Source organism: Triturus cristatus, chromosome 8 (genome assembly GCF_964204655.1).
Source record: "Triturus cristatus chromosome 8, aTriCri1.1, whole genome shotgun sequence".
NCBI lineage: Eukaryota > Metazoa > Chordata > Amphibia > Caudata > Salamandridae > Triturus > Triturus cristatus.
Genome location: NC_140591.1, coordinates 1,007,148,929 through 1,007,166,355, shown reverse-complemented (window position 1 = coordinate 1,007,166,355; position 17,427 = coordinate 1,007,148,929). Strand labels below are relative to the sequence as shown.

The 17,427-nt window shown below is 46.9% G+C and overlaps 1 protein-coding gene across 1 annotated transcript in view; it reads right to left on the bottom strand.

The window, feature by feature from the left end:
- CFAP47 (cilia and flagella associated protein 47) overlaps positions 1–17,427 on the bottom strand; it is a 2,697,962-nt gene that overhangs the window by 2,210,338 nt on the left and 470,197 nt on the right. The window contains exon 27 of the mRNA XM_085622577.1: positions 5,035–5,135. Within this exon, the coding sequence (XP_085478703.1) occupies positions 5,035–5,135 (101 nt within the window). The remainder of the gene's footprint in view (positions 1–5,034; positions 5,136–17,427) is intronic.

Genomic DNA, 17,427 nt, shown 5'->3' with positions numbered 1-17,427 from the left:
CTGTTGCCTTTCACACTTTGATATTGTTAATGATAGTATAGTAGATATATTTATGTCTCATATAATATATACTGGCACAAATAAAATAAACAGGAACCCTTAAATAATAACAATCCAACTAACATAAAACCTTTTACTGTGGATCTTTACATCAGACCACGCAGTGTATTCATCATTAATAGCACTTATAAGACACCAAAAACATTTCCCTTTCTACTTTTTTTTATCCTTCTATAGAACCGGGACTACACAATGGGATGTTTTAAATACAAATGCACATATCTGGGAGACCCATAAGAATAAGGTATGCTACATAATCACAAGGGGATCCTCACAGGAATAGTCATGTGGTATCACAATTAGAACATCGATTAATCTATGGTGCAGGGGGTACTATTTTGAATGCTACTTTTATAAAGCTGGCATTTTGTCTGCCTTAGCCATTTGGAGACTGCAGTCTGTCTCTGGGTCACATGACTGGGTGCAGCTGACAGTTGGGCTTTGTGTATTTCTCCTAGACAGCCACACACAATGGGGATCATAGGTGTGACTGGATGGGCCATCATTGGCAGGATGGGAGGGAGGAGCTCGACCCAGCCCAACTTACATTTGACTAGGCTGTGTCCTCGCTCCACACAAAGGACTGCATACCTCCTGCAGTTAGTCTGGAGCCAGGGCCAGAAAGGCGGGGCACCATTGCACTTCAAAGGCCTACCTCTAGAAGCTTCTCCCCACTTCAAAGGCACAACTAGATATAAATATTGGACTTCAGACACCAATTCTTCAGTACACTTCTGGACCTGTAGATACTCTGCAGGAAGAAGGGCATCTGTGCTGCGGAAAGGACTGCCACTCTGCTGGACTGCTGACCTGCTGCCCTCTTGCCTGGGTGAGAAAGCCTGGATCTGCATCTCTTGAACCCAGAACCCCAGAGTGACTACATGGGCTAGTTGGCAGGCCTCCTGATCTGAGACCCTAAGGATACAACAGGCTTCCTTCAATCTTGCACCTGCCATCTGGGAGTTAACCCTGCCAAGTGATGTTACCCCAGCCCTAGACTCTTGTAAGTGGGTTTAAGTTGCTCTGCCATTCTCTGTGATCCAGAAGAACCAACACATCTCCCCTGCAGCACAGCACAATCCCGAGCAGAACCAACACATCACCGCAGCTGAAAGGATTGGACCCATCGCAAAGACTCTTATCACCTCCCAGCTCATTGGAACTGCCACTGCGCAACGCATCCTCGGCACCGGCACTCACATTCATTGTCGATGGTAGGTCTTGACGACGGACCCCTCATCGCAGCTCTGTGGAACTGATGCACCACGTTGACTGAGCGTCACATCCTTGACTACGGACACATTGCAAGCCCTCGTCGATGGGATCCTTGAGGACATCGGAGGAGCTTGCACTGCAGAATCGCCACATCTCGGAACCAACACATCACTTCGGCTGCGCAAAGTATCTTCGACGTGGATGCTCGCAACGCTCCGCAAACCAGGATTTAAGGAACTTTGTTCAGTGGGTCTGACTGGGTCACTGATTCCGGCCCACCCTCTATCACAGTCAGCCTCAACTTGAGACTTTGTTCCAGTATGGCGCAGCTAGATAACCAGAGTTGGCACTAAGTGCTTTTTTGGAACAATTTTCACTAAAATCTTTAAAAATGCATTTCTCAAAACGGTGCAGTACTGGCCACATGGTGCAGGGATATTTAACCTGATCCCCTCCACAACTCGAACGCACAGATGCCACGGAACCACAAATAGTACTACTATCGCAATATCCGGTGATACGTAGGTACCCGGAACAGAAGTGATTGAATCCTTCACACGAACAATAGTGTGGTCACGGTATTCTGGTTACGTGCAAATCAGAGGGGATAGACAATAATTGGTCTCATCAACGGGCAATTGATATGCCCCGTGAGTGAAGGGATACAACGACTCTTCAGATATGTTGCCTCATCAATCTACTATACTACGTTTGGTATACTCTTCTAAGAAATCTTCCTTAAGGATGCCGACCCATCTTAAATTCACTACTTGGGCGGGATACTCGGAAGACCTAAGAGTTCCTGGATACCTCAATTATATAGAGATTTTAGCAATAATTATAAATATAATCTGTCCTGAAGAAAGTGATGAATATTGTCGTGTTCACCGAAACGCTGCGTCAACACTCTTTATGATTCAGCCAGTCCAGTAGGAACTTGCTGATACTTTAGAAATTCATCCCTATGAAATGTGTATGAAAGTGCTACGAAATGATTCATGTATAAATGAAATTAGGGATATATGCCTAGCAGTATTGCATTGTAATAACATTGTTTTAATTGTGTGCAGAACTTTAAACATATATTTGTAATAATTGTTTTAGCTTTGTGTTTTTTTATATATTATGTGATATTGATGTGCTTTATAAATTGTTTTAAAAAACATTAATAAATAACAATAGTATACAGCTCTTTGTGGAACAATTGATATGGTCTTTCTTTTTTAAATTGTTTGCTTTATGTTCACTCATTGATGCATTGTAATTTTTCAGCTGCATTTATTTCGGTTGCTTAGGGCCTGACTGTCCTTTTGGATATAGAGTTTTAACGGGTATATCTTTTGGGGAAGTTACAATACCCTCTTCTTGCCCAATTATCAGAAGCATATATTCATGTTTATAATTTTGGAAACAACAAATCTAATTCAAATAAGCAAAGGGAACACTTTTTGTTTTCGATATGTAGGGGGGCACCATAGGTGCCCCCCAGGGCCCATATTTGAGGTCCAGGGAGGAAGGGGGACCCGCTACGGGCCCCCAAGTCACTTTTCACCTGCATTTTTATGGCAGGTTAACCACCATGAAACGGCCGGCGGAAACGGACATTGTAATCCCTATGGCAGTGTGCCTGAGCAGGCACCCCCATCATGTAGGGATTACAGTCCGTCTGACGGGCTCAAGTAGCCTGTTGGATTAGTGGCAGACTGTCTCTCTGCCCGCCGACCATCCGCCCGCCATCCTAATGCGGCAGGCTTGGATGGTCCAATGGCAGTGGGACGGCCACCGATGGCCTGATGGTGGCAGTCCCACCGCCATCGTAATGAGGCCCTAAAATTGTTTAGGGACTAAAATGCATAGCTAGGTCTTAAGGAAAAAAGAGTGTACGTTAGGAAAACCTAATGTTGTTTATAGGAACAACGTTTTGTTTTCTATAAATAGATGGTGGTATTTTGGGAGTCGAATGACAATGAACCTGGCAGATATTTGGGGCATAATTTGCACATTTATTGGATATTATAGGCTGATAGATCAACCTATCCTGGTGTTCCTCGTGAAAATTTCATGACTTCGGTGATGGCATTTTATGATGCAATAGCCAATAAAGATGTTATAATCATATTTAACTGCTGTCACAGGCCCAACTTGTAAAATGGAACCTACTTCTCTAATCTAAATGTGTTTTATTTTGAGAGGTATCCTGCTATGTAATTCCAGAAAATGAGCTCTGTTTAACTCTTCATCAGCCTATCCTTCCGAGTGGCTTTACATTCCCATTAGTACAGATGATCTACTTTGAAGGGGAAGGCTTGTGAAATGAAGTTAAGCGGAAGCTACAACTGAAGGAAGTTGCGTCATACATTTGGGAAAAAGTGAGCAGTCTGCGTCAGATTTAATACTAATTTTATTTTGACAGTCTGTAAATCCTACGCCGCTGTTAGATACAAACTATTTTTTTAATTGTTATTTTGAATGCAGGTTTTCACCCCATTACTTCACTTTCTTAAATTGACAAACACTAAAAGTATTTGTGAAAGCCATGTTCGCGTCGCTATTAAGTACTAACATACTTCACGAAATTTCCTTCTGGAAAACAATGTTTAGTTTTAAACTATTTTCAGCTGTCTTTGGAGGAGGAGAGGAGGATGGAGAGAGCTAGGTCCACTTGCTTTTTGTATTTTTTTCAGGATATTTATAACATACCTGGTTGAAAGCTCACCCACCAGTCCACATGACTCTCACTCACATGAATGCGTCTCTTTGGTTATGTTGTGTGTCTTTCTCCCTCTTGACTCACTTTTAATGAGAACTTCCAGCAATTCTAAAAAACAATAGCTTAAAAATGCTAATATCCATTTGAAATTGTCCATCGTGTGATGCTATTAGGACGTGCCAGAATGGCTGAATCCCATACATTAAATACCTGTAAGCAGTGCTTAATTTGAGCCGGATGATGCAGGCGGGGGCCACCAGCACTTATTTTTGGGGCCCGGCGCTGATTTTTCCTCATCACATTTTCATCCAGAACAAGAGAGAGAAAAACACAAGTGGGAAAGAAGGAGGAAGAGAAAGACAGCAAAACAATGATAAAGTGAGAAAATACCAATGAAAATGAGTCCGAAAGAGTGAGCTAAAGAGGCCAGGAGTGTCCGGTCGATGAAAGTGGTATGAGATGGAACCAAGACTAATGGTCTGATTTAGATATTGGCAGATGGTTTACTCCGTCACAATGGTGACAGATATCCCGTCCATCGAAATGTAAATCCCATAGGATATAATTGTGACGTTGTGATGGAGTAACCTGTCCGCCAAGATCTAAATCAGGCACTAAGCTGCCTTGATACCCGGCACCAAGATATTCTGGCACCGGCCATGGGTTTCTGAGCATAAGTTTGGGCACAAGCACTTATAATTTTACAAATTAAGCACTGCCTATAGATATACCAACAGTCATACAGCTATATCTCAATTAGTTATAAAAGATGCACTACAAATGCTCTTCTACAATAGATTCTAAACAAACTCATGCATGGCAAACCAGTGGGTGCTCTTTGCATGGACTCCTCCAGAACAAGGTTCTAGCTCCATCGAGTCTCCGTTTACAACTAGGCTTCATTCTATCTCATGTAGACCCAACCACTAATTTACTGGGTCTTAGGTATGACTGCAGACGCAAGGCAGCTCAACAGCTGTGATAATCTACGCTTGAAAATATTTTCAGAAGCAGCAAAATGAGAAAAAAAAGATACCTGTGTGACCTACCACTTTTTAGGATGACTTGCTCATCTGTACGGTGAAGTGCCAAGTGTGGATACACAGTAAGAAGGCAGTTTTCAGCTGTCCCAGCAACCTGAAGTGGAAACCTAAAAATAAACACAAAATCAATGCTGAGCATGCAATACCACAACTTCAATTTACGAAAAATGCACGCTAGCAGAATCTATTGTGGATATAATTAAATCATAAATAACATGTTTATTTCTGGATTTTAGTAAAGAGCTAAGTTACTTGTTACTTTAGAGCACTAGTAAAGCGGCACCCAGTTAAAGTACATCCCATTAGAGAAAACCGACTGATATTTTCATTGCATTCTGAAAATGCATGACAAATTTAGTTATAGTTGAGGAAGTAAAATAGTAAAACATATGTAATCTGGTTCTTCAATCTGGTTTGGACCCAGGACATTCCAAAACCTTGATCTTTGGACTCCATGAGTATTAACCCCATTTCTCACTATTTGAAGGCTCTTTTGGGATCAGCTGAGCAGTTGACAACCTTAAGCTTTTGTGGGGGTCATAGAAGGATGGCAATATCTGCATGTACCTAGGATAATTTCCTCGATACAGTGTTTGAACATTGTAGAGATCCCTAATCCCACTGGAGTGCTTCTATGGCAGACTTGATTTAGTCTGTCCTATGAAGATTAAGTCTAGGCCTGGAATCCTGATTTCAGAACTTTTTGTAATCTAATAATGCTTTTTGCTGGAGTGCAGTGTGTATGATATTGTGATAATCAAGGTGTGCCATCGCCAGCTTGCCAGCTCTACCCTTTGGAAGGTTCAGAGCTGGTTGCCACCACCTTCACTTGGTAAATGAATCAGAGCTCAAAGTCTAACAGAATTCCCATTTTCTTCACTCTATTGTTGCATAGAAGGGGGATCCAAGTTCAATGTCCAGGAAAATGGCAAGGAATAAGAGGTTACTCTTCAAGAGTTATTAACTTAACCTGTACTCCAGTTATGCTCACCAAGCCTCTTTCCTCCAGAGGAATCATGCTATTCTGGTTAAATGATCCATTTTCCAGGTGGAAGTTGATACGAGTGTTGTCAATGTACACTTTGTATTGGTTAAAGAGTTGTGTCAGAGAGCACAACTACATTTTAATTAGAAGGCAAAATAGGACTGTGAACTTTGAGGGACTCTGCATGGGAGGAAGATTGAAGAGATTATGTTTGTAAGAGGTGCAAGCTTGCCCAGGGAGGGTTGATGTTTTTATAACAGAGGTTTTCCAGGAAGGCTGCATGGTCAGTAGTGTAAGGAAAGTTGGTTCTAATGGAGCTGGAGAAGGCTTCAAATTCCTCTGCTGTTATAGTACAGGACAGTGGTACTGAGATCTCATATTTTTGAAGAAACTAGATGCTTGTTTCGAATCTAGTATGTCAACCCACAAAGTGAAGTCACCCATCATCAGAATCTCCAAGTCCAGTGTTTGTAGTTGTGGAGAAAGCAATTTGCATTTAGAAATTAGGTACAGAAACCTGGAGGATACCAAATCACAGTCGGATGAGTGAGCAATTGGGCCCGATTCTAAACTGGGCAGTTAAACTATCAAATGATGCAGGTTGCATATCACAATTTCTGTAAAGATTATTCAGCTTTATGAAAAAAAGTTACTCCGAATACCCTCTTTGCTTTTCTGATCACTTCTGTAGTCAGTCAAAGTAAGTTACCTTCTATAGGTCAGCAATTCAATTTATAACACCTTTCTCATTAATAAAACATTAATAGAATTTTGGAGCAATGAAAAGCCAAAATTCCAAATAGCTGCTTTCTGCCCTGAACTAGGATATTCATTTAAGGGTGTCACACGAGTCCAATCACAAAAAAGGCTATGGGTATGCTAAACTCTGATAAGGAACACCCACTGTATTCCCTCATTGTTTCTCAGCAAACATTCAGAGTAAGGTAATAATATAAAATAGTGCCCCAGCCAATGCCAAGACAATGAGGATGCCAAATATCCAGCCCTTATGACCCTATGTTCAGTGTGCATCAGGGCTGAAGATATAGCTTACTGACAAGGCATATGTAGGTTGAAACTTGTCTGGGATTGCTTGCATTCCCCACCAGAACGGACTTGGATTGGCAGTTTGGGCTAGGCTGCTTTGACTGGAGCAGGCCCAAGGACAATTTGAGTATAGCTGGACTATGCTTGAAGTGGCATAGTGGGTGAACACAAAGGACTGGAATGTTGCCCAGGCAACTATTAGTGGCTCAGACTATCTGCAAGCATTCCACCTATCACCTTTATGTTTACTTCAGTATTAATAAGAATGCCAGAGCAGGTTTAGGTCTCATCACAATCTCTAATCGTGCACAGGTAGCATGAGACTCTGCATTCCTACATCTCTCCAAGAAGAAAACATGTGTGGTGTTTTGATCATTCACTTCAAGAACGTGATAAGGAGCTAAAAAATAAAATGGGGGATTTTGTCAATAATTTACAATGAGGAAACATGAAGAGAAAAGCCATCAGTAGAGAGCAAAAGTTAACAAGAAGCAGAGAAAAGTCATCAGGGGTTGCTGAAATGGTGCCCAAGTCTTCTCAGGTCACAGTACTTCTCCACAGGCACACAGGTGCATCCCAGCAGAGCTCGTCAGCTCGTTGGCTCAAGGGAGCCTTTTAAACACGGGGGGAGCACACTGCCTCTCATCCCAGCACAGTTCACCCCATTGCATCCTGGTAAATGCAGTACGCTTACTTTCAAAGTTGCTGTAGTCTTTCACCAAAGTTGGTGCAGGTAGTGCTGTTATCTCTAGACACGTGTTTCTGGGTTTAGCCCGTTATCAGTAGAGAGCAAAAGTTAATAAGAAGCAGAGAAAATTCATCAGGGGTGGCTGAAATGGTGCCCAAGTCTTCACAGGTCACAGTACCTCTCCACAGGCACACAGGTGCATCCCAGGAGAGCTTGTCAGCTCGTTGGCTCAAGGGAGCCTTTTAAACACGGGGGTGCACACTGCCTCTCATCCTAGCACAGTTCACCCCATTGCATCCTGGTAAATGCAGTACGCTTACTTTCAAAGTTGCTGTAGTCTTTCACCAAAGTTGGTGCAGGTAGTGCTGTTATCTCTAGACACGTGTTTCTGGGTTTAGCCCGTCATCAGTAGAAAGCAAAAGTTAATAAGAAGCAGAGAAAAGTCATCAGGGGTTGCTGAAATGGTGCTCAAGTCTTCACAGGTCACAGTACCTCTCCACAGGCACACAGGTGCATCCCAGGAGAGCTTGTGAGCTTGTTGGCTCAAGAGAGCCTTCTAAACACAGGGGTGGAGGGATCACACTGCCTCTCATCCCAACACAGTTCAACCCATTGCATCCTGGTAAATGCAGTACGCTTACTTTCAAAGTTGCTGTAGTCTTTCACCAAAGTTGGTGCAGGAAGTGCTGTTATCTCTAGACACGTGCTTCTGGGTTTAGCCCATCATCAGTAGAGAGCAAAAGTTAACAAGAGGCAGAGAAAAGTCATCAGGGGATGATGAAATGCTGCCCAAGTCTTCACAGGTCACAGTACCTCTCCACAGGCACACAGGTGCATCCCAGGAGAGCTCATCAGCTCATTGGCTCAAGGGAGCCTTTTAAACACTGGAGGTAGGGAGCACACTGCCTCTCATCCCAGCACAGTTCACCCCATTGCATCCTGGTAAATGCAGTATGCACCAACTTTGGTGAAAAACTCCAGCTAATTTTAAAGTAAATTTGAACTGTGTACTACATTTACCAGGATGCAAATGGGCGAACTGTGCTGGGACTGTGAGGCAGTGTGCTCCCAACCCCCATTCTGTTTAAAAGGCTCCCTTGAGCCAGCAAGCTGACGAGCTTTGGAGATGCACCTGTGTGCCTGTGAGTGGTACTGTGACCTGAGAGGAACATGGCAGCATTTCCTGCAACCCCAGATGATTTTTCTTTGCTCCCTAATACTGCTGCTCTCTACTGATGACGGGCTCAACCCAGAAACACGTGTCTAGAGATATACAGCAATGTCTGCACCAACTTTTGTTAAAAACTCCAGCTAATTTTAAAGTAAGTTTGAGCTGTGTACTGCATTTACCAGGATGCAAAGGGGAGAACTGTGCTGGGACTGTGAGGCAGTGTGCTTCCAACCCCCATTCTGCTTAAAAGGCTCCCTTGAGCCAGCAAGCTGACGAGCTTTGAATATGCACCTGTGTGCCTGTGAGTGGTACTGTGACCTGAGAGAAACATGGCAGCATTTCCAGCAACCCCAGATGATTTTTCTTTGCTCCCTAATACTGCTGCTCTCTACTGATGACGGGTTCAACCCAGAAACACGTGTCTAGAGATATACAGCAATGTCTGCACCAACTTTGGTGAAAAACTCCAGCTAATTTTAAAGTAAGTTTGAGCTGTGTACTGCATTTACCAGGATGCAAAGGGGCGAAATGTGCTGGGACTGTGAAGCAGTATGCTCCCAACCCCCATTCAGTTTGCAGAATTTGATGCTCTTCTGGGAAGATCCTAATCAATAAGGTTTAATGCAAAACAGGCAGGCGTTTGATGATATGAGAAGGGTGTTGCCTTTTGTGGACAAGTCTAATAAACAGAAGATCGCCATGATGATAGTAGCCTTAGATGCTCAAAATGTATTTGATTAAGTTGACTGAACTTTCTTGAAGTATGTTTAAGATAAAAACCAGTATAGGCCCCATATATATACATTATAGTCAGAGATAGAAATAAGATATTAGCTTATATATATTTTTTTTTTTAAATGAGGGGGGCGTGACTAACCACTGAAGATGGTGGTAGCATAATGGCTAAGCTCCCGGGCCTGGCCTGAAATCCTAATACATATCCACTTCCGCAGAGGCATCTTGCTACACAGTTTCCACCAGCCACCATCCCGGTCTACCATTGACTGCAACCATTGTTTGTCTGGTGACCATGGATGCCTGCAAAGCCCAGGCCAAGCTGACCTCGTCCTGTCGGTGCTGTCACATGGTTTGCAGCCTGTGCTCTGTGGTCGCGAGAAGATGTGATGGCCTCACAGCAAGAGGAACAGCTGGGCTGCACGGTGTTTGCTACGGGCTGGACCCCACACTCCGACATACCTCCCCTGGAGGAGAGGTCTCTGCAGCCCAGGTGGGTTTGAGACAGGGCTGTGACCCTGTCCGGGCCGGGTGAGACCAATTTAAAGATGCTCCGAGTGGTGGTTGGCTGATCCGCAGCGTGCTTGCCCGCCAGGTGAGGTAAAGGCAGGGGGTCTCGTGCATACTTGGGCCTGTAGGCTGGTCGGTGCTGACACGAGACGGCCATTGCTGTGCTGGAGGGACTGCTCCTGGGCCTGCCACATGATGCCCCAGGCTCTGCATTAACTCGCTCACAGGAAACACGGCACCCATCTGCACAGCGGGCCCTTTATGAACATTACCAGGGGTGCAGCTGTTCCCCCTCCAGTCTGAGGGGCCCTGAACAGTACTAGAGTCACCTACCAGTGGGGATTTGGTCGAGGACGCATTTGGCACATGTCAAGGCTTAGAGACAGTGGAAGTGACTTGCTTGGACCTCTGTGCTCCCAAACAGTGCTGATTTGAGGCCCAGACTGGAAGCAGATGCTGTTTGCAGGCGGGGGCAGAGCAGTGACTCTTACATCATAAGAAACCTTAGCATACTGGGCCCAAACGCTTTGGCCCCCTTTTTCACAAAGTCTTTTCTGCCATACACGTGTCGTGCCTTCCCTGTCTATGAAACCCCCTGGGCGCTCACCTTTCAGTGTGACAGGGCGGGAGGGTCCTGCCGCATGCCATCTTGTCCAGGAACAATGACCTACGCTTGACTATCCGCTGCAAATGGCGCTCACATCATCCTTGAGTGACAAATTCTGGAACTGCTTCCATCTACTGACTACACTAATACAATTAGTATTTTGGTACGCATTCCAGCCAAGGCCCCCGCACGGCACCATGATATTAGGGCCACCCATGCAGTTGCAGACTGATTCACATTTTCTTTTTGCCATATCGCCCTCGTGGCTGCCTCACAAGCTACCACAGAATGGGGCACACAAGAGGCAGAACCACTGAACCCACAGAACACTCTAATGCTCCCTCCCCCCATCTGAGGGTTCGTCCATCTTGACACCTGAGGACTGTATACCACCAACTTGAATTAACCCCAACGCAGACAAGCTGGATATCATCTTACATAAAATCCGGAACTCATGACTAGCTATTGAACAATGTCTTGGCGCTCTCTCTTCATATCTTACTGTTCTTAAAGATGACCATAAAAAGCTGAAGGATAGAGTAAAAACAAAGGCAGCTGCCCTCTCCTCACTGACGCCATGGCAAAAAGGACAGACGAACAAGTTACTTTCCTTTGGAAACGCTTTTTCTGGTAGATACAGTATCTGCCTGTGGATTCCTCACCTTGTGAATATCCCTGCGCCAGCAACATTAGGAAACTTTTGTAGCAGTCCACGCCGATGAGGTCGCAGACGACATCACAGAGGAACGGCACCGCTCGCGACTCCGCTGACGTCACCGGCTCCATAAGAAGACCTCGTCGGCGTGATGATGTCAGTTCCGCCCCTTTTTTCCGTGCCTTCGAGGCACACGGACGGACTGACAGCAATATATACATAGTATACACAGTACACAATATGCAGATCAACACACATAGTGTGGAGAATGAATAGAAAAACCCAAGAAAGACATAAAGCCTTTGACAGTAACATATACTTTTTGAAATACCATCATTAGAATAGTAGATTGAAACATTATTAACAGAACCTTAGGTATAGAAGGATGGACAACGGGGAGGCGGGTGGGTCAGTGAGGAATCCACAGGCAGATACTGTATCCACCAGAAAAAGCGTTACCGAAGGTAAGTAACTTGTTCTTCTGATGGATACATCTGCCAGTGGATTCCTCACCTTGTGAATAGATTCCACAGCAGTCCCCACTCCCGGAGGAGGGTGTTCACCCCTCTATACCAAAAAGTCCTGAAGGACGGAACGAGCAAAGTGTCCGTCCCTCCTCACCTCGCTATCCAAGCAATAATGTTTTGCGAAGGTGTGGAGGGAGGCCCAAGTTGCCGCCCTACAAATGTCCTCCACAGGAACACCCCTAGACAAAGCAGAAGTGGAAGACTTTGCTCTAGTGGAATGAGCTCTTAAACCCTCCGGAGGTTCCTTACCAGCCAAAGAGTAGCAAATCTTGATGCACAAGACAATCCACCTGGAAAGGGTGCGCTTGTGCACCCCTCGACCCTTCCTGCAGCCAATAAAGCCCACAAAGAGCTGGTCATCAATTCTGAAATCCTTTGTCCTGTCCAGGTAAAAGCTCACCGCCCTCCTAGGGTCCAAACGGTGAAGTCTCTCCTCCTTGGAAGGGTGAGGGGGAGGATAGAAGGTAGGAAGGGTAATGGATTGCCCCAGATGGAAGGGAGTTACCACCTTAGGCAAAAATGCAGCCCTGGTCCGGAGTACCATTCGTTCAGCATGAATGGTCAAAAATGGGGGTTTTGAGCTAAGAGCTTGAAGCACCTTGCCGAGGTGATTGCAATGAGGAAAAACGTCTTGAAAGACAACAGTCTCAAGGGACACTTATGTAAGGGCTCAAAGGGAGAACCCATAAGATAAGTCAATACCAGGTTTAAGTCCCATTGAGGTACAATAAAGGGAGTCGGAGGAAATTTGTTTGTGAGGCCCTTGAGAAATCTAAGCACAATAGGTGATTTAAATAATGACGGCTGATCCGGCAGGCAAAGGAAAGCCGACAAAGCCGATAAATACCCTTTTACTGTAGCCACAGCAAAGCCTTGCTGAGCAAGAGAAAGGGCAAACTGCAGAATGTTAGACAGACGAGCCTTCAAAGGATCAATTGACCTCTCTCCACACCAGAGTACAAATTTAGAGCACCTATATGAATATATAGATTTGGTGGAGTGTCGCCTGGCCGATAAAATAACATCCACCACATCTGGCGGGAGAGAGAAAGAATTCAGGTTGCCCCGTTCAATCTCCAGGCATGAAGGTGTAAGCTCTGGAGGTGGGGGTGTAGAACCTGCCCCTCCGATTGCGAGAGGAGGTCTGCCCTCAGAGGGAGACGGAGCGGAGGGCACGAGGAGAGGTGGAGAAGATCTGTATATCACACCCTTCTTGGCCAAACCGGTGCGACCAAAATAACTTGGGCCCGGTCTTGGCGAATCTTCCTCAGAACCCGAGGAATCAAGGGTATGGGAGGAAACGCGTAAAGGAGTCGTGAGCCCCAACTCAACTGAAACGCATCCCCCAACGCTCCCTGCATCGGATACTGGAGACTGCAGAATGACGGGCAGTGAGCATTCTCGTGAGTGGCGAACAGGTCCACCCGAGGAGTTCCCCACATCCGGAAGACGTGACGAACCACCTCCGGATGAAGCCTCCACTCGTGGTCAGCGGAGAACTGCCGACTAAGACTGTCCGCACGTACGCTCAGAACCCCGGCCAGATGATTTGCCATCAGACAAATCTGATGGTCCTGAGCCCAGGACCATAGACGCAGGGCCTCTCTGCAGAGACAAAGAGACCCCACTCCTCCCTGTTTGTTTATATACCACATCGCGGTTGTGTTGTCCGTCAGGACTTGAACAGACTGACCGTGAAGGGAAGGGAGGAAGGCCTTGAGCGCCAAACGTATCACCCGTAACTCCAGAAGGTTGATGTGAAACAACCTTTCCTCTGGAGACCAAAGACCCTTGATCTCCAGATCCCCCAGATGAGCACCCCACCCTAAAGTGGATGCATCCGTTATCACCGCGGCCACCGATGGAGGCAGATGGAAGGACTTTCCTTGGGACAGATTGCCCTCCTCGCTCCACCAAGATAGATCCGCTGCAGCTTCTCTGGAGATCCTCACAGACTCCCTGAGATCCCCTTTGTGCTGATACCACTGCTTGCGGAGGCACCACTGGAGCGCCCTCATGTGCCAGCATGCATGGTTGACCAACAGAATGCAGGAGGCAAACAGACCGAGCAGGCGAAGGACCTTCAGAACTGGAACGACCGCTCCGTTGTAAAATAAAGGAATCATTTCCTGTATGTCGAGAATCCTTTGAGGAGGAGGGAATGCTCGACACACAGTAGTGTCAAGTACCGCACCTATGAACAGGTTGCGCTGAGAGGGCACCAGGTGAGATTTCGGCACGTTTATCGAGAAACCCAATTTGAACAACAACTAGGTTGTATCCTGCAGATGGTGCAGCACCTTCTCTGGCGACTCCGTTTTGATCAGCGAGTCGTCCAGATAGGGGAAAACTGAAATCCCCGACCTTCTGAGATGGGCTGCCACCACTGCCATCACCTTCGTGAAGACTCAGGGTGCAGAAGTAAGACCAAACGGTAGGACCGCAAACTGATAATGTTGCGACCCTACCGTGAAACGGAGATACTTTCTGTGCGACTTCAGGATTGGGATGTGAAAATACGCATCCTGCAAGTCGATCGACACCATCCAGTCCTCCTGATTCAGCGCTTGAAGAACCTGAGCAAGGGTGAGCATCTTGAACTTTTCTTGTTTTAGAAAAAGATTCAAGATTCTGAGGTCCAATATCGGACGCAATCTGCCGTCCTTTTTCGGAATCAGAAAATACCGGGAGTAGCATCCCTGACCCCTCTCCCGCTCTGGAACCACCTCTATCGCACCTTTCTGAAACAGCTTCAGGCCTTCCTCCTGCAGGAGAAGACGGTGGTCCTCCGAGCAAGACCCTTGACAAGGAGGGTAATTTGGAGGGAATTCCCGAAAGGGAAGGGCGTACCCATTTTCTACAAGATCCAAAACCCAGAGATCTGTAGTTACAGATTCCCAATCTTGTAGAAAATGGGTAAGCCGGCCCCCCACAGGACCAACATGATCCAGAATGGCGAATCTAGGGCTGCTTTGCGGTGGTGGGAGGGGCTGAGGAAGAAGAAAAGGAGGAGGAGAGTTGCCGGCCACAAGTGCGGCCCCTGATTTTTCCCCTGAAACCTCTGGACGAGGAACTTTGCTGCTTATGCTGCTGCTGCTGGGTCTGCCTATAGGTTCGAAAAGATGTCCTTCCGAACCCTCTATACCTCTTAAACGACCCCCTCGACTGAGACTGCAGGTCCAGAGATTTAGCTGTCGCCTTGCTGTCCTTGAATCGCTCCAGAGCAGCATCTGCCTTCTTCCCAAACAGACCAGATCCGTCAAATAGCAGGTCCAATAGAGTTGACTGCACATCCTGTGAGAACTCAGAAGATTTTAACCAGGCACTCCTTCTGGTTGCGACAGAAGACCCCATGATCCTTGCAACAGAATCTGCAGTGTCCAGCCCACTCTGGATCACCTGACGTGCTGCCGCCTGAGCATCAGTCAAGATGTCACTGAACTCAGTCCTCTCCTCCTCAGGCAGTTTTGGCACCAGTCTTTTAGCCGAATCCATCAGTGCGTGCACATAGCGTCCCAAAAGACAAGTGGCGTTTGTTGATTTCAAAGCCATGCTGGCCGATGAAAATACTTTTTTTGCAGACTGGTCCAGCCTTTTAGCCTCTCTGTCCCCAGGAACCTGAGGGAAAGCCCCCTTAGACTTTCCCGAACAAGCTGCCTGAATCACCAGGCTCTCCGGTGAAGGATGTGACGTCAAAAATTCCGGATCCCCTGGGGCTGCTCTATATCTCCTAGCAATTGTCTTGGAGACAGCAGGAGCAGAAAAGGGCTTGCGCCACACCTCTAATACAGGTTCCACTATGGCCTCATTAAAGGGAAGTAAAGGCTCAGATACCGCCGTGGGAGAATGTAGTACCTCAGTTAAAATGTTCGACTTAAACTCCGTAGATGGTAGCTGGAGATCAAGCAGCTCCGCAGCCTTCCTAATAACTGAATGGTAGGGAGCAACGTCCTTAGAGGGCTCATCCGACGGTGGAGTGATCTCCCACTCAGGAGACAGATCCAAACCACTAGCTTCTTTAAGCTCTTTGAATATTTCATCCGACTCCACCGATTCCCCCTCTTCCGCTTCCTCCTGAAGGTACCTCTGCTCTTCCATTATCCTCTGAGTATCCCTCCTGGAACGAATCCGAATCATCGGCGTCGGCGGCGCCGTATTCGAATCCGATGGCGCCGGTGCCGGCGTCGAGCGTGGATCTGCTGGAGCCATCGGCGTCGATCAAGGTCGAGCCGGAGCCGGCGAGGATGGAAGCGGTGTCGACGTTCTCGGAGCCGGAGGATTCCAAGACGGCGTCGTTGGGAAGAAGGGTATGAAAGGGGCCTGCGGATATACTTGCGGCACCCCCAAATTAAATGCCATGGGACCCATCGGACCCGCAGGTGCACCAGTGGTGTACATGGCTCGAGCAAACACCCCATATATCGCATTTAAGTAATGCGAGGGGTCCTGACCTGGACCAGGGAAGGCAGGGTACTGGTCAGGCCTCACCGGACTCGGGCCAACCGGCGCCGACGGTGGAATCAGCGGCGTCGCTGACTCTCCCGGGGCTTGAAGTTCTTCCGGGGCCGGAGACGGAGCCGGAGATGGAACCGGCGTCGGAGTCCGTGCTGGAACCGGTGAAGCCGGAGACAAGGAGACCACCGGAGATGAAGGACCAGCAGGCAAATCCGGCACAGGAGAGGGAGAAACAGAGTCCTTCCGACGCCGAGCAGGTGACTTCGGCTTCGGCGCCGAGCTCTTATCAGAATGGCGTCGAGACGAGTGCCTTCTTTTTTTCTTATGCTTCTTGGCATGAGAAGCATGTCCCGAAGTCGACTTCGACACCGACCTCGACTTCGATCTAGACCTCGACCTCGTTCTCGATCTTCTTCTCCCTCTCTTCTCCTTCTTCATTTTTGCGATGAAGAGTTTTGCCTCCCATTCCTTAAGAGCCTTCGTGCTCATCTTCCGGCAGCTAGTACAGTCATCCACATCGTGGTCCGACGATAAACACCACACACAGTCCTCATGAGGATCTGTGATGGACATATGCTTGCCACACTCCCTGCAAGGCTTAAAACCAGACTTTTTTGTCGACATCTTCGACAGAGAACAGGCATAATACTCAGAATACACAAAGTATCAACAACGCTAACAACAGCGATTCCCGAAATCCGTTGGCTTCGACGGCGCGGAAAAAAGGGAACTGACGTCATCACGCCGACGAGGTCTTCTTATGGAGCCGGTGACGTCAGCGGAGTCGCGAGCGGTGCCGTTCCTCTGTGATGTCGTCTGCGACCTCATCGGCGTGGACTGCTACAAAAGTTTCCGAATGTTGCTGGCGCAGGGATATTCACAAGGTGAGGAATCCACTGGCAGATGTATCCATCAGAAAACTACAACATGTCTCCTTAAACGTCAAGTTGAAATTTTACAAGGACACGTTGAAGATGCAGAGGGGCGGGCGTGTCAAAAACCACTTAAAAATTATCGGT